This window comes from Bos indicus x Bos taurus, chromosome 22 (assembly GCF_003369695.1).
Source record: "Bos indicus x Bos taurus breed Angus x Brahman F1 hybrid chromosome 22, Bos_hybrid_MaternalHap_v2.0, whole genome shotgun sequence".
NCBI classification, from domain to species: domain Eukaryota; kingdom Metazoa; phylum Chordata; class Mammalia; order Artiodactyla; family Bovidae; genus Bos; species Bos indicus x Bos taurus.
In genome coordinates this window covers 50,142,441-50,169,283 of record NC_040097.1, presented here as the reverse complement: position 1 = coordinate 50,169,283, position 26,843 = coordinate 50,142,441, and the positions used below count along the sequence as shown (strand labels likewise).

The following is a 26,843-nucleotide window of genomic DNA, read 5'->3' as shown; positions in this document are numbered from 1 at the left end:
AATGTGTCAGACTGTGGGAATCCCTGGGTGGTCCGGTGGTTAGGACTCTGCGCTTTCACTGCTGAGGGTCCAGGTTCGGTCCCTGGTCAGGGAATTAAGATCCCACAAGGTACATGGCCAGGAAAAAAAAACAGTGTGTCAGATTGCTTCCTGTGATGAGGACAAAGTGCACATTTGGAAATCCTGTCACATCCCGTCACCTTATCCCTTGCTAAAGCCCAGCATGGGAGTTTGCCAAGAGCAATGTGGCTTTGGGTTTTCAAGGAGGAATTATAAATTACTGTCTGTCTTCTGATTCATGGCCATAGGAAAGGAAGGTAACACAGTTCAAAAAACAAAGAGTATCCTTTCTCACCCCCACCTCCTTCTCCCCAAACCCTCCATGACCTGGCTTGGTAAGCTAAACTCCATGTTACATGACCGCTAGACAGACAGCACAGGTGTTCATCTGTTCCAGCTGTCCCAACAAAGTACCGCAGGCTGGGCGGCTTACACAACAGAAATTATTGTCTCGGTTCTGGAGGCTAGAAGTCTAAGATCAATCAAGCTGCTAGTGGTTTGGCTTCTTCTGAGGCCTCTCTTCTTGGCTGTCTACTGTCTTTCCTCTGTGTCAGCTCCTGGTGTCTCTTTGTATGTGTTAATCTCTCTTTTCTTTCCTATTTTTTTGGCCACACCACGCGGCATGCAGGATCTTAGTTCCCTGACCAGGGATCAGACCCGTGCCCACTGCAGTGGAAGCTGAGAGTCTTCAGCACTAGATTGCCAGCGAAGTTCCTATAAGGATGCCCTTCTTATGCTTAGTCACTTCTGTGATTTCCATGTCACACTTGAGTTTGCAACCCTGTGGACCGTAGCCCTTATTTTCTTGGGCTGCAGCTTGACTGCAGCCATGAAATTAAAAGATGCTTGCTCCTTGGAAGAAAAACTATGACCAACCTAGACAGCATATTCAAAAGCAGAGACATTACTTTGCTGACAAAGGTCCATCTAGTCAAAGCTATGGTTTTTCCAGTAGTCATGGATGGATGTGAGATTTGGACCATAAAGAAAGCCGAGAACTGAAGAATTGATGCTTTTGACATGTGGTGTTGGAGAAGACTCTTGAGAGTCCCTTGGACTGCAAGGAGATCAAACCAGGCAATACTAAAGGAAATCAGTCCTGAATATCCATGGGAAGGACTAATGCTGGAACTCCAATCCTTTGGCCACCTGATGCGAAGAACTGACTCATTGGAAAAGTCCCTGATGCTGGGAAAGATTGAAGGCAGGAGGAGAAGGGGACGACAGAGGATGAGATGGCTGGATGGCATCACCGACTGGATGGACATGAGTTTGAGCAACTTCAGGAGTTGGTGATGGACAGGGAAACCTGGTGTGCTGCAGTCCATGGGGTTGCAAAGAGTCAGACATGACAAAGTGACTGAACTGAGCTGATTGGACCATAGCATGCCAGGCTCCTCTGTCCATGAGATTCTCCAGGCAAGAATACTGGAGTGGGTTGCCATGTGCTTCTCCAGGGGATCTTTCTGACCCAGGGATGGAACCTGTACCTCTTACGTCTCCTGCATTGCAGGCAGATTCTTTACCACTGTGCCACCTGGGAAGCCCGCCCTTTTTCTTTTAAGGATGCCCATCAGATTGGATCAGGGCCCGCCCACATGACCTTTTACCTTAACCACCTCTTTAAAGACTCTGTCTCCAAATATAGTCAAACTCCAAGCGACAAAGTTTAGGGCATCAACGCTTGAAATTTGTCACAACAAAATTGAGCCCTTAACAACAGGTTTCAGTGAAGGAATCTGCAGAGAGGCAAACCCACGTTTCTCTTTCCTTTTAGACCTTGATGATAGCATGTTTGTTAAGACCTCGACCCCTGGGGAGTGGATCGCACAAGGAGATTACTACGCTAAACACCAGTGCTGGAAGGTAAGTGGTGAGTCTGCGTGTCCCGGGGCCTCATCGGGCCTCACCAGCCGGTCTCTCATCACTGCATTTGTCACCAGGACAGGGGGATCACAGGTCATGTTTCTGGTGCTGCTCTTGCTTCTGTAACATCAGGTCACCTACCGTGCAGAAAGCTCCCTGTCCTCCTCTCCCCCTGTACAGTCAGGACAGCTTTTCATTTTGACCAAGTACCAGCAGGTGATTATAGGAAGAGGGAGGGTCCCCGTCTCTGCCTGCTGAGGATTCCTTCTATCGGGAGGAACGGGGAACAGGCTGCACTCCCCAGGGGAGAAGCTGTAGAGCTGCTCCGTAAGAGGGATGGGAAGGGTGCAAGCCTGTGGCCACCCCTGCCATCAGGCGTGAGGGAGGAGAAGGCAGGTTGCACTGTTGTGTGTTTGGCTGTGTCAGGATAGGATTTCCATAAACCTGCAGCTGCAGAAGTTGACTGAGCCCCGAACTGTATTCTTTGCCCATCCTTCTTGTAATTGGCAAGGAACATTAAGCACCTGGCTGTTGTTATAAAACCAAGATTATTTTTTTTCAGATAGGGGATATGGAGGGACTGTGTGAGCAGTGGGTAGTGGGTATGAAATAGGAAAACTATATTCACTCTTTCCCTTCCTCCCTGCAGAACACGGCTGGTGTTATACATGTTGCCCATGGATTTCCAATAATTCTTTATCCCTTTGAAAATACCTTCTGAATGTTTGCCTCTAAAATCCTTCAAGGGGAGCGGCACGGATGAGACTGTTATAAAAAGCCTCCTGCTCACCTGAGTTTATTTTGGCTCTGCACAAGGGCTTTGGGACTCAGGAGGCATACTGATTTTGGCTGCATGTCAGCAAGTGTCCCAGAACCACCGTACAAATGGAAACCCCTTGCGATTCATTCACTGATCATATTCCTGTTGAACAGTGAGCCCTGCATTGTGTTTAGGTCAGGGGGATGTGACGGTAGGCATGACAGATGTACAGAAGAGGGCATTGTGCTGGCTGTCCCCTGTGTCATAGATGAATGACCAGCTGCCTTCAGAACCACCTGTTCTGCATGGAGAAGCCAGGGAAGGCTGCTTTGAGGGGAGCCTTGAGCTGGGACCTGTAGGATACATGAAGTTAACCAGGCAGAGGAGGGATGGAAGAGCATTTCGATCAGAGGGAAGAATGTGTGCAAAGGCCCTGTAGCAGAAAGGAGCATAGCACGGGTCAGGAATAAGAGCAGGCCCACAGGACTGGGGAGTCTGGGACAGAGAGTCTGGGGGAGAGTAGGGGGAGAGATGATGTCCTCTCCAGGACATCAGTAAGTTCCACTTAATCCTTCCCTCACCCATCCTGAGACCTAATCTCTACATGCTGGGCAGAATGTGACCTTCTGCCTTGGAGGCACGGTGTCAGCAGCTTTCTGCCGGCGGGACACAGGCCAACTCCCCTGGGACAGAGATCTGCCACTTTCCATTTGCTCCACCCAGGTCTGCATGTGACAAAGCTCTGGTCAGTCATTTTCTGGGATGTGTGTTGGGACACCAGCTCTGTCCCCATTTCTACCCCTGCTCCTCCCACCCTGCCCACTAGCCCTGGTTGTTACCGACTAGAGGGGACCTGTGTTGAACCCAGAAAAGCCGCTGGGTGACCTCGGGCCAGTTTGTTCATGTCCTTGACCTGAGGATGCTATCAAATACAGTGAGAAGGATGAAACGTCTCCTGTGTGGCTGTTGAAGATTAGATGAGAGTGTTGTTATGGTGACCTGTAAAAACATGTCTGAAGTGCCTTTCCCATGGCTTCTGGGTGTTTCCAAAAAGAAGCTTTGAGTCCGAAGTGTTAACTGCGAACTCTGTTGGGCTTTATCTTCTGTGGCTGTTTTCTTCAACATGTCAGCATCTTCCTGCCCCTCCTCTTGAATTCAGCTGCAGTGAGACCCAGGGCTTTGTGCCAACATGGAACAACTCACGCTTTAACTCTTATTCCTGTGTCCTCTCCATGACCTTGCTGGGAATAGAAACCTTTGGTCTATTCCAGGTTGCTGCCAAATGTTACCAAAAGGGAGGGGCGCTTGAGAAGGAGAAGCTGGCTCTGGCCCACAACACTGCCCTGAACATGAAATCCAAGAAAGTCAGCCTCAAGTAAGAGTCCTGGGGGGACAGGGGGACTTCTCTGGCGGTCCAGTGGTTAAGACTCTGCCTTCCCATGCAGGTTGTACAGGTCTGATCCCACATGCCTTGAAGCCAAAAGCCAAAATATAAAACAGAAGCAATACTGTAACAAATTCAATAAAGACTTTAACAATGGTCCCTAGATGTTCATTAACAGGTGAATAGCTAAAGAAGCTGTGGTACATATATGCTGGATACTACTCAGCCATAAAAAGGAACGCATTTGAGTCAGTTCTAATGAGGTGGATGAAAAGTGAAAGTCGCTCAGTCATGTCCAACTCATTGCAACCCCATGGGTATACAGTTCATGGGATTCTCCAGGCCAGAATACTGGAGTGGGTAGCCTTTCCCTTCTCCAGGGAATCTTCCCAACCCAGAGATCGAACCCAGGTATCCCGCATTACAGGCAGATTCTTTGTTGGCTGAGCCATAAGGGAAGCCCAAGAATATTGGAGTGGGTAGCCTATCTCTTCTCCAGGGGATCTTCCCAACCCAGGAATCCAACAGGGGTCTCCTGCACTGCAGGCAGATTTTTTAACCAACTGAGCTGTGAGGGAAGCCCTAATGAGGTGGATGAACCTAGAGCCTGTTATACAGAGTGAAGTAAGTCAGAAAGAGAAAAGCAAATACCATATATTAACACCTATATACAGAATCTAGAAAGATGGTCCTGATGAACCTATTTGCAGGGCAGGAATAGACACGCAGACATAGAGAACAGACTTATGGACAAGGGCAGGGGGAGGAAGGAGAGGGTGAGATGGAGAGAGCAGCATGGAAACATATACACCGCCATATGTAAAACATAGCCAATGGAAATTTGCTGTATGACTCAGGGAACTCAAACTGGGGGTCTGTAACCCAAAGTGATGGGGAAAGGTGGGACGTGGCAGAGAAGCACAAGAGGGAGGAGACATATGCTCATCTATGGCTAATTCATGTTGATGAATTTACCAATATTATAAAGCAATTATCTTTCAGTTAAAAATAAATAAAATTTTAAAACAAAGAGTCTCGGTGTCATTTCAGGTTTGCTCTGATGGGAGCTGCCAGTTCAGTTTATTGGTGTCATAGCCCATGAAACTCTGTTTTGTTTCCCCCTCCCAGGGAAAAGCAGGTGGAGTATTTGGAGCTGGCTAAGACCTATTTGGAGTGCAAGGAGCCAAAGCTGTGCCTTAAGTGTCTGAGTTATGCCAAGGAGTTCCAGCTGTGTGCCCAGCTCTGCGAGCGGCTGGGAAAGGTACGCCCGGCCCGCAGCTGCTCCTGGGAGAACTGGGCTCCACTGGGCAAGTGGAGGGGGGGCTGCAGCCTCCTTCCTCCTGTATCAGGGAGGGCTCCTGTCCTCCCAAGAGAGAGAGGTTGGCTGTGTTGACTCTGTGGGTGGCCCTTCTTTCTCCATTTGCTCAAAGATTAGATGGTTCCAAGGACTGTGTATGTGTGTGTTTGTGTGTCCATGTCTCTACGAGCGTTTGTGACCTGTTATTAACCACAGGGAGGCCACATGTTCACATAAGGGAAAACGGGTTTCAAAGAGTCCTGCCTTCTCTTTCTCTGTGTTCAGTCTGGAGTCAGCCTGGGTGGACGGTCTGGCTCATACATGGTGGTTTCTCTGTGTCCCACAGCCCTTACTCTAGGTCTGCAGGGACCAGTCTGGCAGCTGCTAGCCACAAGTGGCTACCTAATGAAACATTTAAGTTAATTAAAGTGTAATAAAGTCAAAAATTCAGTTCTGAGGTCTCGCAAGCCACATCTCATTGCATGCTGTGATGGAACATGTCCATCATTCTAGAAGCGCCAGTGGAGAGACCTGGAGGTCCAGGACACAGGACTGTCAGCATGGTCAGCCATGCACAGCACAGACTGCTGTTGTCTACAATGAGATGAACTCCCAGGGCGAGGGTAGGCACTTAGAGATTTTTATGGCCATTTGGCATTGCTCTGACATCCGAGTGGTGATGATTTTCTTAGAGATTCATCTGTCCTCCTTGTTATTGAGATATAATTGATGTATATCATTATATTGGTTTTAATTGTACAAATGTAACGATTCGACACAAAGATACATTACACATGATCATGGCCGTAAGTTTAGTGAATGTCCGTCACCACACATAGTGACAGTCTGGTTTTCTTACGACGAGAAAACCTAAGATCACCTTCATTTGTATGTGGGAGCTGAAAAATAAACAAATAGAACGAAACAAGAACAGAATCGCAGGTGTGGAGAACAAACCAGTGGTTACCAGAGAGGAGTGGGAAAATAGGTGAAGAGGATTGAGAGGCACAGACTGCTACTACTGCTGCTAAGTCGCTTCAGTCGTGTCTGACTCTGTGCGACCCCAGAGACGGCAGCCCACCAGGCTCCTCCGTCCATGGGATTTTCCAGGCACGAGTACTAGAGTAGGGTGCCATTGCCTTCTCCGAAGAGGCACAGACTACCAGGTATAAAATAAGTAAGTTACAATATATAATGTACAGCACAGGGAGTGTAGCCAATACTTTACAGTAGCTCTGTATGGTGTGTAATCTGTAAAAATATCAAATTCAAGAATTTACACCTGAAGCTAATATAATATTATAAATAAACTATATTACAATAAAAAATTTTTTAAAGATCTACTCTGTCATCAACTTTCACATATACAGTACAATATTATTAACTAGTCAAATCCTGTACATGAAGCAGTTCATTTAAAATTAAGAAGTTTTTTATTGACGTATAGCTGAAGTGCAGTAATATTAATGTTAACAATGCACAGTGTAGTGATTCCCAATTTTTAAAGGTTATACTCTATTTATAGTCATTATAAAGTACTAGCTCTATTCCCCATATTGTACAAAATATCCTGTGGCTCATTTTATACCTAATACTTTATACCTCTTAACGCTATTAACACTCTCTTCTCTCTTGCCCCTCCCCCCAGACTGGTAACCACTCTTTTGTTCACCAGATCCGTAAGTCGTCTTTTATGTTTTATTCACTGGTTTGTTGTATTTTTTAGATTTCACATGTAAGTGATATCATACAGTATTTTTCTGACTTTTTTTTCACTTACCATAATGTCCCCAAGTCCATCCATGTTTCTGCCAGTGGCAGAGTTTCTTTCTTTTTTTGTGGTTGAACAGTATTCCATTGTGTGTATGGACCATATCTTTGTTCGGTCATCTGTGGATGGACACTTAGGTCGTTCCCGTGTCTTGGCTACTGTGAATAATACGAAGCAGTTCATTTTACTGTACCTGTTGTGGCGGGTTGGACGTGCGGCCATCTGGTCCTTACCACGGGTGCTGTGTTTCTGCCTGCATTGAGCATTATTGACCCTCCAGTAGGGAGCGGAGTGTCCGTGTCTGTATGTGAACTGCAGGAACTCCTGAACCAAGGCTTTGGGCGGGGTGGGGATGGTACCTACTGGGAAGTTTGAAGTGTGGCCCCCAGTCAGTGTCAGAAAAGGTAAGACCCTCCCCCCTCCCACGGCTGCCTGCCTCGCCCCATGTGTACTATGGGGTGTGACTCATTAGGATGTGGGAGAAGCGGGGTGGAACGGGGATTTCAGTGTGGGTAGGAAGTTTGGATAGTAAGATTTCAGAGCTAGATGGTTTCCAAACTCTCCATCTTCGTCTCCCAGCCTCCAGCCTCCAAGGCACCAGCCCCTGGGGCCCTAAGCGGTGGCAGCTGCAAGGGAAAGACCTGAACCGGCCGCTTTTCCCTGTTTGCCTGGCAGCGCCCGTGCTGGCTGAGCCAGAGACCCCGTCCTTGTCTGCTCATCTTGCCTCCCCGAGGCTAACGAGCTCCGCCTCTGAAAATGAGATGGGGTCCAGGAGGGCAGATGTCCAGCCTGTGTCCCTTTCTACGACCCCAGTCCCTTCAAGATGTGGAGGCCACCCTGGTCCTGGAAGCACACCTGCCAGCCTTCCTCACGTCCCCAGGGTTGACCACTGGGGCCACCTCCTCCTGTCTTCTCTCCCTAGCACATTCCAGCATCTCTGAGCCCCATCCGGGGAAGAGTCTGGTCCCTTTCTTTGCACAAGCCCCTCCCCGGAAGGATGTTTGTTCAACCCTCAGCCAGCATCAGACCTCTTGTGGTCATCCAGCAAACTAGCCAGCACAATACAAATGGACCACCTTTTGCAAAATCCCTAGGCCAAACGGCCTCTCTGTTCCCTGCCCCCAAACGTGCTGATCCTGGGGAGAGGGTGTGTGAGGAGGGCCATGGGAGCAGAAGGTTTCCTTTTAGGGATTCCTCTGCCTTGCCTGCTTGCTACATCTCTAAAGAGCAACGCGGTTTCCCTGGCAACTGCTCAGGGCCCTTGCTCTGGGTGGTGGAGCCCAGAGACCCACTTGGGGGCCTGCTTAAAACAGTCAGCCCTCCTCTCTCTCGATCCAGTTGGGTGCACGCTTGCACCTAAGGGGGCCTGTGTTCACCCCAGGGGTTTCCTTCTGAGTAGTCAGCCTTGTTGAGGAGAGGAAAAAGGTGGCTAGAGGTTATGAATATGGAGATTATGAAGATGGGTCTGGGAGTTCCCTGGTCTGTGAGATCTCTGGATGTAGCAAAAATGCACACCTGAATCTTGTTCATATTTTGGCATTTTGTGTCGCTTCTCTTGTTAAATAAAACCCAGTGAGGTTTATTAGAGGGCCTAGCATATTGCATTTTTTGGTCCCATTTTGATTCTGTTTTCTCTTTGGAATTCAAATGCAGCCAGTCAAGTTAGGAAATGAAATATTCAACAAATAAGTAGACCCCCTGTTCCCACCCAGTACTGTGGGTGCTTGGCGACCAGCAGGCAGCAGAGCAGGGGCGTCTGCCTTTGTTGTTTCCCTTTCTGGCGTGGGAGGGAGATGACAGAGCCAGTAGTGCAGAAGATGTCTGCAGGGATGAGGGCTGGCAGAGGGGACAGAGGATGTCAAGTGTTGGTTGGTTTTTTTTTTTAAATGTGGACTGCTTTTAAAATCTTTATTGAATTTGTTACAACATCGTTTCTGTTTTATGTTTGGGTTTTTTGGCTTTGAGGCATGTGGGGTCTTAGCTCCCCAACCAGGGATAGAACCCGCCCTCCCCCCACCGCTTGCATTGGAAGGCAAAGTCTTAACCATTGGACCCCCAGAGAAGTCTCATGGTGTTGCTGTTTGAGATGGAGGCAGGGTCAGGGAGCTGACTTTTGCACAGAGATCACGATAGCTGGAGGGCGTCGCAGACAAAAGCCCCCAAGGTGGGAGAGTGTGATCGAGTTTGAAAAACAGCAAGGAAGCCAGTTTGACCAGAGCAGAGGGAGTGGGGTCAAAATGGTAAAATGAGCCAGAGACGATGGCTAGAATGAATCAGGTAGGATCCCGTGGTTCATGGTGTGCTGAGTCGCGTCCGGTAACTGTAGCCCTTGAGGCTTCTCTGTGCATGGAATTTCCGAGGCAAGGATACTGGAGTGGGTTGCCACTTCCTACACCAGGGGGACCTCTCCAACCCAGGGAGCTGCGTCTCTTTCGTGTCCTGCATTGGCATCACATGGGAATCCCCAGTCCATGATATGAATGCTTGCTAAGTCACTTCAGTCGTGTCAGTCGTGTCTGACTCCATGCGACCCTATGGACTGTAGCCCACCAGGCTCCTCTGTCCATGGGATCCTCCAGGCAAGAATACTGGAGTAGATTGCAGGTCCATGATAGGGGCTGGATTTGTTCGGGCATGAGGGGAGCCAGTGAAAGTACTGATTGGAGGAATGATGTGAAACAACTTATTGGAATAAGAGAGCTCAGTAGGCAGTGAGAGTAGAAACAGAAAGACCAGTTAGGAGGGTCGAGTAGTGGCTTAGGCTCAGATGTTGCGGCTTCTATTGCCCTCCCGGTGGTGCAGGTGCTAAGAGCTCCTGTCCAGTCCAAGAAATGTTGGGAGAGCCAAGTCAGTGGGATTCAAGGTTCCTCCACTGCAAATTGCCAGTTCACGACCTTTGTCTAGTTTTCCTGAACGTCTTTTTCTTATATTTGCAGGAATCCATCTTATGTTCTAGACCTGCCTACTCTTGTATAGTAACCAGCGGCCACATGTGGCAATTTGTATTAAAATTAACTAAGTGAAACGTAAAAATCCAGCCCCTTGTTTGCACTGTCCACACATTCCCGTGCCCACTGTTCACATGTGTGTGTGTGCTTAGTCGCTCAGTCGTGTCTGACTCTTTGCAACCCCATGGACTGTAGCCTCCTCTGTCTGTGGAATTCTCCAGGCAAGAATACTGGCGTGAGTAACCTTCTCCAGGGGATCTTCCCAACCCAGGAATCGAACCCAGGTCTCCCCCATTGCAGGCGGATTCTTTACCGTCTGAGCCACCAGGGAAGCCTCCACATGTGTCTAGTGGATACAGAATTGGACAGATAGATGGATAAACCGATATAGAACATTTCCACATTCACAAAAGGCTCCCTGTGACAGTGCTGGTCTAGATATAATGCTTCCATTCTCTCTGTTAACTGCGTTTCACACGCCCTCAGCTGAACAGTTTAGATGTACAGTTGACCCTTAAACAGTGTCGGTGTTGCTCTGACCCTCCACACAGCTGAAAATCCATGTGTGGTTTATACTTGTCCCTCTGTATCTGAGGTTCCTCTGTGTCCTCAGTTCCACAGCAGGAATTCAACCAACTGCAGACCATGTAGGACTGTAGTATTTATTACTGAAAAAAAGAATCTGTGTATAAGTCGACCCATGTAGGTCAAATCTGTATTGTCAACTGTAATCAGATCCATCAATATCTCCCCCGAAGTTTGTGTGGTTTGAGTTTTGTTGAAGACTTTCTTGACCTCAAAGTCAGAGATATTCTCATACATTCTCCTCCAATGTAGCTTTCCTGGTGGCTGAGACAGTTAAGAATCTGACTGCAATGCAGGAGACTTGGGTTCGATCCCTGGGTCAGGAAGATCCCCTGGAGGAGGAACCAGCAACCCACTCCAGTATTCTTGCCTAGAAAATTCCATGGACAGAGAGCCTGGAGGGCTACAGTCTATGGGATAATAAAGAGTTAGATAGGACTTAAATGGCAACCCACTCCAGTGTTCTTGCCTGGAGAATCCCAGGGACGGGGGAGCCTGGTGGGCTGCCGTCTATGGGGTTGCACAGAGTCGGACACGACTGAAGTAACTTGGTAGTAATAGTATCGACTGAGACACACACACACACACACACACACACACACACTCCTTCAATAGCTTTCTCACTTAGACCTTTAACCACCTGGGGCTTCTATTTGTGTATGGTGTGAGGTTGATATTTCACTTTATTTTTCTTCATGAAAAGAATTAGTTTTCCTAAATTACCTAGGTTTTAGTGTTTTTCACTGGATTCTAACAGATTCCAGACTTACAAACATCCTCTTTATTATTCATGGTTTTGGTTTACTTTTTTTTTTTTCCTTTTTTTTTTTTCTAATTTTATTTTATTTTTAAACTTTGCATAATTGTATTAGTTTTGCCAAATATCAAAATGAATCCGCCACAGGTATACATGTGTTCCCCATCCTGAACCCTCCTCCCTCCTCCCTCCCCTGGTTTACTTTTAAGATGAAAAATTGTTATAAATATACTGAATAAAATTTTACTCTGTCCTAGGTAAGAGATGCCGCCTATTTCTATAAGCGAAGTCAGTGTTACAAAGATGCTTCCCGATGCTTTGAGCAGATTCAGGAATTTGATCTAGCCCTCAAAATGTACTGCCAAGAGGAGCTGTTTGAAGAAGCTGCTATGGCAGTAGAAAAGTAGGTGGTTTTATTCTCTTCCTTCCTTTTCCCCATCCCCAAGCCCTGCCTTTCCGTTGCTCCTTGGGGAGGTGTTATCTTGCTCTTCTTTTTGTTTTTATCCCTGACCATGAGGTTTGTGGGATCTTACTTCCCCAACCAGGGATCAAACCTGTGCCCCCTGTAGTGGAAGCACCAAGTCGTATCCACTGGTCCACCAGGGAAGTCCCTATCTTGCTCTTCTGAAGTGGCTTGGCCAGTCACCCTCCTTACACTTGAGTGGTGGCCTGGTGCTGAGTCAAGAGTTCCTTGAACACAGTGTCATGAGGAGAAGGGGCAGAAGAAGATGAAGGATGTATTATTGCAAGTATGTATATCACATGCCCAGCAATTTCCTGGTTGATGGTTCTGACCTCTCCACCTTTACCAGCTGAGTTGACAGTTTCACTGACGTGGACAGATAGAGGTCAGAGCACGAGTGGGCAGTCAGGGTTGTGGGCACTGATACATGTGTATATAATATGTATGCCCACATGCCCGTAGTTGTATGACACACAAGTTTTATACATGACCTAGAGGAGCCTCCTTGAGCCTTCAGCCTAACTGATGTTCCAAAGATGAAGTGGAAACAGATGGGGTTAACAGCTGATAAGGACTCTAGAAACATCAGACCTCCTGATGCCTCCTGGTAGGATGTCTTCCAGGTGGAAGGAGACAGCTAGAATTGCAGAGGCTGCTGTTCTGCATTTCTGCTCAGCAGCTCCTGGAAAAGTAAGCTGTGGCTTAGTTCTGTATTTTCTTTGCTTTCTACTAAATTATACATGTGACAAAATGAACAGGATTGACCAGGTGTTCAAGCTTTATATTTTTAAGTTAGCATTTATTAAAGTATATCATATAGTTTTTAAAAGTGCATAATTTTCACAAGATAACACACTTGTATAAAGAAAAGAAAGAAAGTGAAGTCACTCAGTCATGTCCGACTCTTTGCAACCCCATGGACTGTAGCCTACCAAACTCCTCCATCTATGGGATTTTCCAGGCAAGAGTACTAGAGTGGTTTGCTGTTTCCTTCTCCAGGGGATCTTCCCGACCCAGGGATCAAACCCGGGTCTCCTGTGTTGTAGGCAGACGCTTTACGGTCTGAGCCACCAGGGAAGCCCACACTTGTATAACCAGCACCTGGATAAAGAAATTGAGTTTTATGTTGAGAAATGGAACAGTAACTGTCTAGTGTCACAGTAAACGAGCATATTTCTTTATCCAGGTCTTCGGTGCTATTATGCATAAGATACACACAGTATGTATATATTAGTCAGCTCAGGCTGCCATAATGAAATGCCATAGATTGGGTGGCTTAAAGAACAGAAATTTATTTTCTCATAGTTTTGGAGGCGAGAAGTTCACCATCAGGGCTCCAGTCAATTGGGCTACTGGTGAAGCTCTCTTCCTTCCCTATCTGCTGTCAGTTCTTATAAGGAATCCTATTAGATCAGGACTCCACCCTTATAACCTCAAATAACCCTAATTACTCCCTTAGAGGCCTCATCTCCAAATACAGTCACACTAGGGGTTAGGATTTCAACATATGAATTGTAGGGGTCACAAACCACCAGTCTGTAGCAGGATGCCAGCTGTGGCATTGATTGTGTACCCAGTTGTCAGGGTGCTATGTAATTGACCAGGACAGTTCCCTTGTGATGCCATATGATGAAAGCAATTGAGAGGGTTTGGGGGGTTTTTTTGTACTTTCAATTATTTTAATCTTCTGTTCTCACTTTGTCAGGATAGCATTGAATATTTCCCCAGAAACATTTTTTGGGGTCTCTCATTATTTTGTTTATCAGCTTTCCTGAGATATTCAACCAACTCTTTATTGATATGTTGAGTTGAGATCTAAGTGTCGTCAGTACTAATTGGAGCCTAGCACTTGATTTGTCTGAGAGTCTTTTGAATGCTCTACATACTGGATGTAGAATTCAATTGCTAGCTGGCCTGACTTAACATGTAATTAGAACATTTTAGATTTGAAAACCAAGTACCTGGTTAGTTCCTTAAACGTGCTATAAATGCCCTCTATTCTATCAGCCAAAGCTTATGAGAGGAGCTCATCCTCAGTCATACCCGTTCAGAGAGGTCCTGTTATAAGAGGGGATCTGATGTTTGTAAGATGACCCCAGGGCAGCAGGAGGTTCCTGGGCATCTCTGGTTGTGAGGAAATATGTTTTGTCCCCTGCAAGAGTTCAAAAGTAGGCATGTTTCACTGGATTGGCCCAGTGCCTTAAAAATTGGTATGTGGGATATACTCACTTGGATCAACAGTGTCAAAGGGAACTTGACTTCAAGGCTTCATTCATCTCACACTAAATCAATCACATGCATTCTTGGTAAAAAGAGAAAAGCCGCAAGTTGGATAATAAGAGGAAGACTGATGTAATGGCTGGTGTGTCTGCAGCCCCCATCGCCACACTTTCTCCTTTATCAGGTATCAGCCTCCATAGGCTATATACCCAAAATGATTAGCAAGCTCTTATGCAAATTTAAGGGATTTTTTTTCCCCAAGAATAATTTTGACTATGCATACTTTATGCCCTACAGGTTGACTTCTAACGTAAATGTCACTTGCCTAGGGTGCAACTCCATTGTATTCTTTTTTGCAAATTTTTTTTAATATTTATTCTTTTTTGGTTTTGTTTGGGTTTGTTTCTTTTTTCTTTTTGTGAAACTCCACTATATTTCATTAATTAAACATACTAGTGCTGGGTTCCTTTGGGGAATAAAGAATTAATTTTATAGCATAAAATGAAGTCTTGATAAACCTGCTGGCTAACTTCAGGTCCAGTTTGGCAGGTCCTGTCTACAAGTGCCATTTTATACAAGTTGCTCTGTTCTGCACTTTATAAATTTTATATGGGGTGATGCCCAGTTGACATCAGTGTTGTCTGTCTTTGCAGGTATGAAGAAATGCTAAGAGCCAAGGCCCTTCCTGTCTCCAAGCTCACCTATTCTGCCAGCCAGTTTTACTTGGAAGCTGCAGCCAAGTACCTGAGCATGAATAAAACGAAGGAGATGATGGCTGTGCTCTCGAAGCTCGATATTGAAGACCAGCTGGTGTTCCTCACATCTCGGAAGCGGTTGACGGAGGCCGCCGACCTGCTCAACAGGGAAGGTCGGAGGGAAGAGGCTGCGCTGCTGATGAAGCAGCACGGCTGCCTCTTGGAGGCTGCCAGGCTCACTGCCGACAAGGACTTCCAGGCCTCGTGTCTGCTAGCGGCCGCCCGTCTCAACGTGGCCAGGGATTCCGACGTTGACCTTACCAAGGCCATCCTCAGAGAAGCCCTGGACCTCTGCCATCAGACCAACCAGGTGTCTGGCATCGCCCAGGCCCACTTCCTGCAGGGGGTGATCATGAGAGATTTCCTGAAGCTCAAGGATGCTTTCCTGAAGTTTGACACCCTCAACCACTCGGCAGGGGCAGTGGAGGCGCTCTACGAAGCCACCAGCCACTGTGAGGTCCAGCCTGAGGATGTCCTAGCTCTGGCTCCGGGGGGTCTCGGGGTCCTCCTCGATCTGGTCAGGGCCCTCAGAAGGGTGACCACCAACGCTGAGAAGGAGATGGTCAAGTCTTGCTTCGAGTTTTTTGGGATCTTGCAGGTGGATGCCAAGTACTGTCAGATAGCTCAGAACGACCCCGGACCCATATTACGCATCATTTCTGACCTGGATTTGAACTTGAAAGAGAAGAAAACAAAAGACCATTTCTTGATAATGATGGATCAGGTGAAATTAGCCCTAAACAAACACCTTCTGAGCAGACTATGTCAGATCACAGAGAGCCTGCTTGCAAAGACCTACCCGGGTGTCTGCATGAAGTTTCTCGTGGGCTTAAAATGCGAGGATGGACGCTGTGAAGACTTCCACAGGCCTTTGCGGCGTCACGAGGCCAAGTGTTTGGTCCAGTCAAAAATACACCTGGTGGCCATCAAGGGGTTACTGTTGGAAGCCAAAAGAGTATTCTCTAAAGTCTTAGCTGAAGGACTTGAGGAGATTGATTACATTTTGTCTCTGGACAAGCACGGCCTTTGCGAATCTTTGCTGAATGTCGTCTTCCCTAAGCATTTCCACCAGCGAGTGTTGTCAGAAAACCCCATGGCGTGCAAAGAAGTCCTCAAGCCACATTACAAATCCTTCCGATCCTACAGGTCTGCCCTGAAAGAATACATCCACGTCCTGTTTCAAAACGAACGGGCCCGAAGCCGCCGGGAGTCCACGGACCTGTGGCTGAGCGCCATGCAGGCTTTTCTTCTCTCTTCCAGCTACCCCGATGAGCTCGACAAGCTGCTGTACCAGGAGGAGGACCAGTACAACCGGGAACTCAAAGCCCTGCAGTCTGAACAAGAGAAAAGGGGCAGGGACAGAGGCAGCAGGATGAAAGGAATAGAAGGGAAATTCGGCATGCTGGCGCCCAACAAGGATGACGAGAGTGCGGAGAAGCCCCACCTGTGCTTCATCCGACTGCTGCAGGACTCCATCCGCCAGTTCTACGTGTGCAGGAACCCAGAAGACTACAAGAGGCGCTTTTTCCGTTTCATGAATGTCCTGGTCAAGAGGTGCAAAGAGCCACTGATCCCCAGCATCGGGAACACGGTGGCCCTGCTGGAGCTGCAGTTCATCCACTGCGGGGTGGTCCTGGCCCGCCTCTCCAAGAATGCCGTCTTGTGCCTCCCGAAGAGCTACATCGCGCTCTTGCATTACTGGGAGTTCCTGTTTAGCAAGAAGGACCAGGAGCCCGGGGACGTGTTCGCCATCATTCAGGAGTACAGACCCAAGGACCTGACCAGGGCCATTCAGGAGTTCCGGTTCCACCTGTCTTACCTCGTCAAGGTGCTCTGCGGCTGCGAGAACGCCAACTTCAACGTCCTGCTGGACGCTTTCAGCGACATCGACTACGTGGTTTCCGGGGAGGCCGAGCGGACCCTGGTGCTGTGCTTGGTGATGCTGGTGAACACCAAGGGTGTGCTGCAGCCATCCTGCAAGCCTCTCCTGTCCAGCCAGTTCCAGGAGCTCGAAGCCAGGCTGCAGCTGCTGAGCATAGAATGCCCGGGCCGGGTCCCCGAGCGCCTGCTTAGAGTGGTGAAGCAAGTGCAGCTGGCAGTCAACGTGAAGTCCGTGGCGGAGGCGCTGCAGGACCTGCTCTTTGAGCGGGATGAAGAGTTCCTGATGGACTGCCACTGGCAGTGGGACAGTGGGCACGCCAAAGGGACCGCTGTGCGGGGTCTCTACCATGAGGAGGTCAGGCTGAACCGCCTGTTCTCCATGGATCCTGTGGGCTACTTGGCTGAACCCGAATACGAGGTCGGCCAGGACGAGCCGGAGGAGCTGGCCTTGGAGGGGGACCACCTCCTAGACGCTGTCCTCTCGCAGAAGCTGCGGAGGGCTTCCATCCGCCAGAAGATGCGGAGGGTATGCCTGGTGGTGTCTTTGTGCATCAGATGGAGGAGAGGAAGGGCAGGAGGCCAGGCCGAGCACTTCAGGGAGGAGGGCAGGGAGCCCGCGGCTGGGAATTTCAAAAAGGCTGACGTGGACCGGACCCAGTGCGACCTGTGCGGGGTCAAGTTCGCCCGCGGGCCCGAGAACTACTTCACCCCAGATCAGGCATTTGAGGGTGCGGCTCCCGAGGCTGTAGCCCTTTCTGGGACGGAGCTGGAAGATGAGCAAGGTTGGGAGAGGAGCAGTGAGTCCTACGAGCAGCACATCCTCCTGGAAAGCCACCAGAGTCAGCAAGTGGCTTACCAGAGGTACTTGGAGTTTTTCCGCGAGAAGGTGGACCCGGCTATGGAGGAAGGCAAGCTGGTGGTGCAGGACATGGAGCAGAGCGCTTGGGGCCGCAAACACCTGGGCTCCAAAGAGCACAGCCACATACTACAGAGGAAGGTCCAAGAGAACATCAAGAAGGTCTCCGACTCGGTGGAGGACCTCTACAGGCGGAAGGCCTGGGCTGATGGTAAGGGTCCTCGAAAGGCGGGCCCAGATGGTGGCGGAACCCGGGCTTTGAGGACTTGTGTCCAAGTCGAGCCCCTTTGTAGTGAGGTCTGACCTGGGGATGCTGGAATCTTGGCAGCAGCAGAGACACAAGTGAGGACCATGTGTTCTCCAGTCCCAGCAAAGCCCCGTTCTTTGGATCCCCCCTCTCCCAGTTAACCAGTGTGTCATAATCTTAGGGCAGGGTGGTTTCCCCTGGCATGACAGATAAGAAAAGGGTTTGCTAACCAATTCTATGGAGAAGATAGAAGGAGAATGCTTCCAGTCTTGAGAAAATTCTTTAAACCTTCCTTGGCTCATTCATTCAGGGATTTCTTGAGCACCTGCTATGGGCTGAACCCGATCTAGTGGCTCAGATGGTAAAGAATCTGCCTGCAATGCAGGAGACCTGGGTTTGATCCCTGGGTGGGGAATATCCCCTAGAGAAGGGAATACCTACCCACTCCAGTATTCTTGCCTGGAGAATTCCATGGACAGAGGAGTCTGGTGGGCTGCAGTCCATAGTGTCGCAAAGAGTCGGAAACGACTGAGCAACTAACACTTTGACTTGACTAAGATCTAGCCTGCATACCTGGTCCTTCCTTTTAGGAGGGTCCTCACACCATACCCAGTGTGAGCCTCTAAAAAGAATTCTTACGTGATCTGTGAATCAGATTTCCTCTGACATCCTTATTAGCTACATCTTAGCAACACTGAGTAGAAATTATGTATGTTGTTGTTTAGTCACTAAGTTATGTCTGACTCTTTTTTACAACGCCATGGACTGTGGCCTGCAGGCTCCTCTGTCCATGGGGTTTCCCAGGCAAGGATACTGGAGTGGGTCCTCATTCCCTTCTCCAGGGGATCTTCCCGACACAGGGATCAAACCGCATCTCCTGCATTGGAAGGTGGATTCTTTACCACTGAGCCACGAGGGAAGAGGGAAGTTATGTATAAAATTAGTGAAATTGTATATGTTTAAATCATTCTAGAATTCAGACAGTCCAGTTGAAGGTAAGAACAGTTTGCAAAGCTTCCTCGAAAGGCTTGCTATTGGCAGTCTCTCCAGACAGGAACATGTAGTTTCTGCTCCTGGGAGCAGACAGCAGCCTTTCACTGCCCTTCTCAGAGGAAGTGGCGACAAGGGCCTGGGAGGTGGGGGCTTTGACGCTAGCACTGAGTGTCCTAATCCCTACAGCCGCCCCTTCACTCAAAGCCCTGGTTCTTTGGTTCTCTAGCGGAGGAGGTCATGGCTCGGCTGGTCAACATCCTGATCCCGTCCGTCAGGGATGCACAGGAGTGGCTGAGGAAAACAGAGCTGCACCAGGAGGAAGGTGAGGAATCCTTCATCCCAGGGTGATGCTCTGGGTCTCGTGGCCCTTGGTTCTGCTGACTCCCCGGTCAGTCTGCAGTGGGGCCGCCTGTGTTGTGAGCAGTGGTCACTCACTATCTAGGAACACCGCCCCCAGCGACTCTGATCAGTAGCAGCAGAGTGACTGGGCTCCCCCATCTGACTGTGAGGACTGTTACTCGGCTTATTGCTTTTCCAAAAATCTTTGCCACTCATGAGCTGCTACCAGTGATGCTCTATTACTACTCGTACTCTGTACAGTGACTCCCAGGATGGGCGGAGTGTATCCCTTGATAAATGTTTGCCTGTGCAAGCCCTTCATGTAATTCCATGAGTGTATTTATATATTGAATGTCTGGAATGTATTAGCACTGTTGTGGGCTTGGGGATATTAAACAACTTTGTGAACTAAACAAACAAAATCTTTGGGGAACCTTGGCATACGTCTTCCTTCAGAGAATTTAAAGCTGGTATAGAGTGAGCCGGGGTTTCTTTCCTGACAGAGTCTTCTTGCCGAATTCTGTATGGTCTGGAACGCCTCCCCCTCTTGGCAGTATCTTCCTTCTTCGGCCTCTAGTATTTCACTTGTCCCAGATTGCCCGTCAGTGAGTCCTCGTGACCCGGATGCTACTGGAAAACCCAAACCCTGGAGCTGGGGAAAACTGGGAAGGACTTGACACAAAGGTCTCTGCCGATAATTTTTAGATTTTAGTCTCTGATGACACTGATTTTTTGTGGTTGCTTCAAACAGAAGAACATAACTGGGATACCGCCTCAAGGTGCGGTTGAATTTGGTTTCTGTTGGACTTATTTTTCATTTAAAGGGCCTCTAAAAGAAGGGCAGAGCAGCTAGTCTGTAAAAGAACGTTCTGGAGAAGGATGTTTACTCTGGCTCTGGCTTTTTTTTTCCTTTTTTTCAACATTAGGTGTTACTAGGATGTTATCATATATTACAGTAGAATGAAAAAAATCACCATTCTGCTTTTTTTTTCTGCTTTTTAAATAGGTGTCATTCAAGAAGATGTTTATGAAAATGAAGTGGAAGATTTTGGTGAGCTCCGTCCCAGAAGGCGTCCTCGGAAATGTGCAAAGAAGAAGCACTAACATCCACATGGCTGCTGCTTCTTAAACCTTCAGAATGTTCCTTCCTGACTTAGAATCCCAAGTGCTGGGGCAGAAGAGGAAAAGAATATATATTAGCATCGAAAGCGGGATGAGGGGGTCTGACATCACTTTTGCTTTTCATCCTTAGCGTTTCTCTCTCTGTGGTGACTTAGGGTACACTGCTTCCTCAGAGAAGGGGCCTCTTAAGTGCTTTTCCAAGTTCAAGTCCAGCAGGACTGGTTCTCCCTAAAACAAGCTCAGATGACCAGAGTCATAGCCTTGGGACCCACCTTGGGACCCACCCCCTGCCCCCCGAGGCCCCCAGGTTCTCTGGCTCATCATCAGCGTGACCCCAGTCAGGGGCAGGTACACCCCTCACCTCAGTGTTACGGCTGCCCTGGCCTGAGAACCATGCCCTCCCCAGATCTGCTTATCTCCATTCACACTGCCAGCCACCCCCGACCCCAGGCTGCACTGTGGTCGTCTCCAAGCCCACCTGTGACAGTTCCTTCTGTTATATACTTTAGCCTTTTCTCTCCGTGGAAACTTTTCTGCCTGCCTTGCCCCCATTTGTTGAGGTCATTCTCAGCCGCCTGTGCAAGTGGCGATTAGACTACCTCAGAATGTAGTCAAGAATTCCCCATCTCCTTGGGGAGCAGCCAGCCTCAGGACCAGCTCCCTAGAAGGAGAGGCTGGGGAATGTTGCTGCGGTGGGTTCCTGGCCTGTCTCTCCAGGGTTGTCTCTACCCTGTCTTGGCTGGTGCAGACATTCCAAACAGTGTTTTGTGTGTAGCCCTGTCTGTCTAGTTTCCTTGGGTCTCTGTGGCAAGTCGCCCTGGCTGACCTTGACATTCCGATGAGTTTCCCCACACTGAGCTCCCCACTGGGGCAAATTCATAGGGATTTGGCCGTGAGTCACTGCCCCATGGCTTGCAGGTCCGGGAAGAGGAGGGGACCGTGGGCCTGTTTGCAGGAGGCCACTGCTGCCCACTGAGCCATTGGTCTGTCCCTTTCTGGAAGCCCACCTGCCTCTCTCATGATCACTGCCCTCCCTGCCCCCAGTCCTGAGCCCACCCTGGTGCCAAAGGTCAGGCTCACGTTAGTCAGTCGCTGTTTCCTTATCCCCCCTGAACCTGCCTTCTTCCCTCTCCCCGTGCCGCTGCCGCTCTGGCTGCTCTTTGTTTTCTCTTCATTGTCTTTCTGAAATAACTCTGTTTCCTTGAAATGTAAGGTTTTTAATTTTTATTAGGTTATGATTCTACTTTTTATTCCAGGTGTTTTTATAAACTTCATTTGCCAGAAGAAAAAGAAAAAAAAATCTTGCTGTATGATCACATTTTTATAAAGTTAAATCATTTCTCTTACATACGTCTGTCCACTTGTTTATTTCTCATCTCTTTACTTAGAGACTCAAGGGGTAAATCTTAAAACTTGGTACATCTTAGGTGGGGGAGGGTTGGGTCAGCTGGTGGCTACTGATGGCAGACAGAAGCTTGCTGTGTTTTCTGAAACTGAGAAATCTAGGGGCCCAAAGACCCACAGCTGGTTGCACCATCTCTTGAGGGCCTGCCTGTGTAAATTCTTTCCCTTTGGGTGTTTCCACACAGGCAGGGTTCTGAATAGGTAACAAGAACATTGCCCTGGGAGACAGGAGAGCCAGCCTTGAATCCTGGTCCTGTCCAAGGAGCCATTTAGTCTGGGACTAGTCAGACACAGTCCACACACCCCTAGGGCTGGAATGCGACCTCCTAGAGACTAGGGATCTGGTATGGCAGGTTTTGGGCCCAGTATTTAATAACAACGTAACCTTGTGTTAGGAGAAGGCAATGGCACCCCACTCCAGTACTCTTGCCTGGAAGATTCCATGGATGGAGGAGCCTGGTGGGTTACAGTCCATGGGGTTGCGAAGAGTCGGACACGAATGACACGACTTAGCAGCAGCAGCAGCAGCAACCTTGTATCAGTAGCTTCCCAGGTGGCGCCATGGTAAAGAATCCACCTGCCAATGCAGTTCAATCCCTGGGTCGGGAAGATCCCTGGAGGAGGAAATGGCAACCCACTCCAGTATTCCTGTTGGGACATCCCATAGACAGAGGAGCCTGGTGGGCTACAGTCCATGGGGCTGCAGAGTCAGACACGACTGACCATGCACGCTGCATTGTGCCGTGTGTACTGGTCATTTCTTGTCATGCATCTGCCTCCTTTGGGGTCTGTGCAGGACGGGAATCTGGCATTCACGGGTTCTCCAGGCATGACACCAGCTTCATCTCGGTGCCTAACCTCCTCCTCTGTCTCTCCCACACACACATACACACGCCCTATCTCCAGCTGACTCAGAGTCTGAGATCCCTTCAACATGTTCCCAGATTGATTCTATGTGATTGTCAGAAATCTGCACTCCTGGATGGTCCTTAAGTTCCTGACTCAAAGGACAGGTAATCCCTCTCCCTCACCCCTTAAGTCTCTTTCCTCGGCACTGAGACTGTCTTTACCCGATCGAGCCTGTCCCTCTAAACATGCTTTAGAGATTGTGCCTGTAGAGTGCAAGGCAGGTGGGGGCCACCAGGAGCCATCCCCCATCCAGCAGCCCCCACAACCCCATAGAGGTTTAGAGTTGAACTTGACAGACCCGCATACCTTACAATGGCAGAGACAGCAGGCCTGCCAATGACTACGGAGCTGAGCACACTCCCACTTGCCACCCAGAAAAATGTGTCTCCTCACTCACTAAGAGGGAGGGAAAGCCATCAGCAAGGTACCAGGCGTTCTTTAGGTGGGTTGTTGTTGAGAAACCTGCCTCCCAGTTCTGCAGGATCCTACCCTACTCAGAGCCTGTGTTCTCTGCTTAAAACACAGCATCTCACCCTCCTCAGTGGGGATGTGACCTGAGTGTCTGATAGAGTCCTTTGGGGTGATGGGCTGCTCAGAAAGGAGTACTGTCACCACAGGATCTTGGAAGCAAGCCCTAAGTTTGAAATTTGGCTACTTATTCTGGCCGTGGGCATTCAGACACGTTATTTAAAATCTGAGCCCGTGCAGGCATTTATAACATGGAAATAATGATACAAGCTTGGAGCTTGGGTGTAACTGCATTATCTTCCCTCCTACCCTGCCTCCCTTCCCTTGAGGGACCAAGAAGCCAAAAAGATGCCAGGCATCTATTTCCAGGGCAGGGAGAGGTGGTCACGGAGGATGACGAGCGCCAGGGACAGAGCTGGGTCAGCTTTGTGTGGCCTGGATGGAAGTGGAGATATTTTTCTATGAGGGCTTTGTTCCCTGGGGCCCAACCTTTTTAGAGACTGAGGCTATTTTTAGCCCACGTTTTTGTGATTCTGCAGGACAGCTGTTTCAGGCAAGTATGTAGGCCACTCTGTGATATTTGGAGTCATCATTTTAAGGTTAGGGAGTGGGTTGGGGGAAGACAACGAGAATAACTCCTGAGTTTCCAGATGCATCATTGGGAGATTTACCCCTACCCTGCAGAATGCTGCAGCCCGCATTTTCTTTGTGGCTACTCTGGAGCTTCTGGAGGGACCAAGCTGATAAACATCCTTTTCTGCGGGGTAGGGGAGGCCTTGCCGCTTGGCATGGGAGATCTTAGTTCCCAGACCAGGGATGGAACCTGCGCCCCCTGCAGTGGAAGTGTGGAGCCCTAACCACTGGACCATCAGTGAAGTCTCCAGATGAACACTTGTTACACTTCAAGTTGAGAGTGTTTGTCCTCTTCCAATTTTTTTTTTTTTTTTTTTGCCATTCTGCTTGCCAAAACCAAATCACGGTGGAGAAAAGTTTGGTGACACTCCTGCCAATGAGGCTGTGGAAGGTGGGCTTACCCACAGCCATGGGAACAAAACCAGGACAGCCTTCCTGGAGGGCACGCTGACAGTATTAAGTTTAAAAAAGGACTCACCTTTGGACTCAGCATTTCTACTTTTTGTTTCTTAATTGTCATCATTTTTAATTGTAAAATACACACAACATGCAATTCACCATCTTTATTACTTTTCAGTGTTAAACACATTCACACTATTGTGCAACCATCTCCAGAACTTTCTTACCTTGCAAAACTGAAACTGTACCTATTGCACAACTCCCCATTTCCCCTCCGCCCAGCCCTTGGAACCCCCCATTCCACTCTGCATCTTTGATTTTGACCACTCTAGGGACCTCGATTAAGTGGACTCCTGCGGCTTTTTTCCTTCTGCGACTGGCTTATTTCACTCAGCATAAGGTTCTCAAGGTTCACCCATGTAGCATACTGCAGAACTTCGTTCCCTTTTAAGGCGGAAGAATATTTCATTGTATGTATATTATCTGCGTTTCTACTTTCGGGGCTTTCCATTAGAGAAGCATTCCTGTGAAAAAGAAAGTGAAGTCACTCAGTCGTGTCCGACTCTTTGCGACCCCATGGACTGTAGCCTATCAGGCTCCTTAGTCCATGGAATTTTCCAGGCAAGAATACTTGAGTGGGCTGCCATTTCCTTTTGCAGAGGATCTTCCCAACCCAGGGATTGAACCCGGGTCTCCGGAGTTGCAGGAAGTCTAGAAACATTCCTAGAAGTACCCAAATAAATGTCCACTTCCAGAGTCTCCAGGCAAGTGCAGAGTTGGAGACAACTCAAATTTCAGATGGATACCTTGAATATAGGTCAGGTTTTAGAAAGATGTAGATACGCTGGCATGGAAATGCAGACATCAATCGTTCCCTGAAAACTCATGCTGAAGAGGAGGCTCTATGGTTCAATCCACATTAGTAAAAACAAACAAAAATAAAATTTAATTCCAAGTTGCTGCTGGTGGTAATCTTGAGTACTCTGTAAGACTTGGGATTTTAAAAATAGTTTGGAGTCTATGTGTGGTCACAAAGAACAGTAAAGATATTTTTGGAGATGAAAACAGGAACAGGAGGGCACACACTTGTTGCTCAAAGAGGTGGTCAGAGAGGAGCATGCTCGGTCCACTCCTGTGCTTACAAAGTGATATTAAGAGGTGATGATAGGGATCTCCCTGGCGTTCCAGTGGTTAAGACCTCACCTTCCAGTGCAGGGGGTGTGGGTTCCATCCTTGGTGGAGGAGCTAAGATCCCACATGTCTTGGGGCCAAAACATAAAACGGAAGCAACATTGTAAGAAATTCAATGAAGGTTTTTAAAAAATGGTTCATGTCAAAAAATCTAAAAAAAAAAAGAGGCTATGATAATCCGGTAGGAAAGGATCCTCTTGGAGACACCCCTTGAGGTCCCATAGGTCTAGCTCTGTCCTGGGCTGTTTATCCAGCTGACCCCCATCCAACTGGTGTGCATCTCCAGCCAGAGGGCACCTCAGCTTCTAAGGTCATCCATCAGTTACACCTTGAACTTTATCACCTGACCCTGCTACGGCCTCTTAGAAATCTTGGCGCAGGTATACTCCCCGAGAGCATCCTTACCCTTGAGTCTCCCAACCGATGACATCTTCCTGCTACCTTCCCTGGCTTCTTTCCTGAGCTTCGAAGATGCGCTCATCTAGCTATGAAGCTTGAAAAGTGAAAGTGAAAGTCGCTCAGTCGTGTCCGACTCTGCGACCCCAAGGACTATACAGTTCATGGAATTTTCCAGGCCAGAATACTGGAGTGGATAGCCTTTCCCTTCTCCAGGGGATCTTCCCAACGCAAGGGTCGAACCCAGGTCTCCCTCATTGCAGTGGATTCTTTACTAACTGAGCCACAAGGGAAGCCCCACTGGAGCTTGACACGATGCAAACAACCACTGTAACAGCTGTTATGCAGAGTACCTCCCTGCTGTTCATACAGGCGAGTGAGTACCCACAGCGACCCCGTGAGGCAGATGTCGGGATCACACCCATTATACAGATGAGAACTGAGGCTGTGAGAGCTCCATGGAGCCCCGCCCCTCAGGACTCACCTCTCCAGCACTAGCCTGTGGGGATCACAGGTAAGTTTGCTTCAATTGTACAAAGATAGACAGGGTGGTAGTTCTCTTGGGATAAAAAACACTTTTCTTCCATTTTCTATTCCACCAATTTCCTCCCTGTTTCAGTTTTCCTTCACATAGATGTCAGCGTGTTTCCAGTTTTCTGGAATCCTTTGACTATTTTGACTGCTCACTTTGCAGGTGGTTATTTGGCAGTGGGGAGTTGGGGAGCACCTGTTTGTTTTTTTTAAATCACTGCTCACAAAGACCCTTTTCCTAGCTGATAGCTTCAGGGCTTCTTTCCCACCATGTCTCTGGTCGCGTTGGCCCAGGAGCGGAACTCCCGGGGACAATACAGGGTCAGTCACAACCGCGGGAGGGAAAGAGCCTCGCACCTGGAATGTTCCTGACTTCACAGAGGAGGAATCAGAACAGACAAGGTTGGTGAGTTTTTCTCTTTTATTCAAAGCTTCTGGGTCAGAGTTTATCTCCGCCCCCCACCCCCCCCCCCACCCCCAGCTTCCCTGAGGAGGCTATGAGATGGCTGAACAGCTGGACCAAAGTGAGAAGATGCCATCTGTCTTCCTGGAGATAGGAAGTCCAAACATCGGAGTCCTCAGACCTAACTGAGAGATGGCTGACCTTG

The 26,843-nt window shown here is 48.6% G+C and overlaps 1 protein-coding gene across 3 annotated transcripts in view; it reads left to right on the top strand.

Annotated features, from left to right (window-relative positions):
* TRANK1 (tetratricopeptide repeat and ankyrin repeat containing 1) overlaps positions 1–21,650 on the top strand; it is a 97,574-nt gene extending 75,924 nt beyond the window's left edge. For all 3 annotated transcript variants that reach the window (XM_027522628.1, XM_027522629.1, XM_027522627.1), the window contains 7 exons: positions 1,838–1,926; positions 3,958–4,061; positions 5,199–5,331; positions 11,686–11,831; positions 14,765–17,814; positions 19,070–19,165; positions 20,189–21,650. In XM_027522628.1, coding sequence (XP_027378429.1) covers positions 1,838–1,926; positions 3,958–4,061; positions 5,199–5,331; positions 11,686–11,831; positions 14,765–17,814; positions 19,070–19,165; positions 20,189–20,286 — 3,716 coding nt within the window. In that variant the 3' untranslated portion in view covers positions 20,287–21,650. The remainder of the gene's footprint in view (positions 1–1,837; positions 1,927–3,957; positions 4,062–5,198; positions 5,332–11,685; positions 11,832–14,764; positions 17,815–19,069; positions 19,166–20,188) is intronic.
* The last annotated feature ends 5,193 nt before the right edge of the window (positions 21,651–26,843 follow it).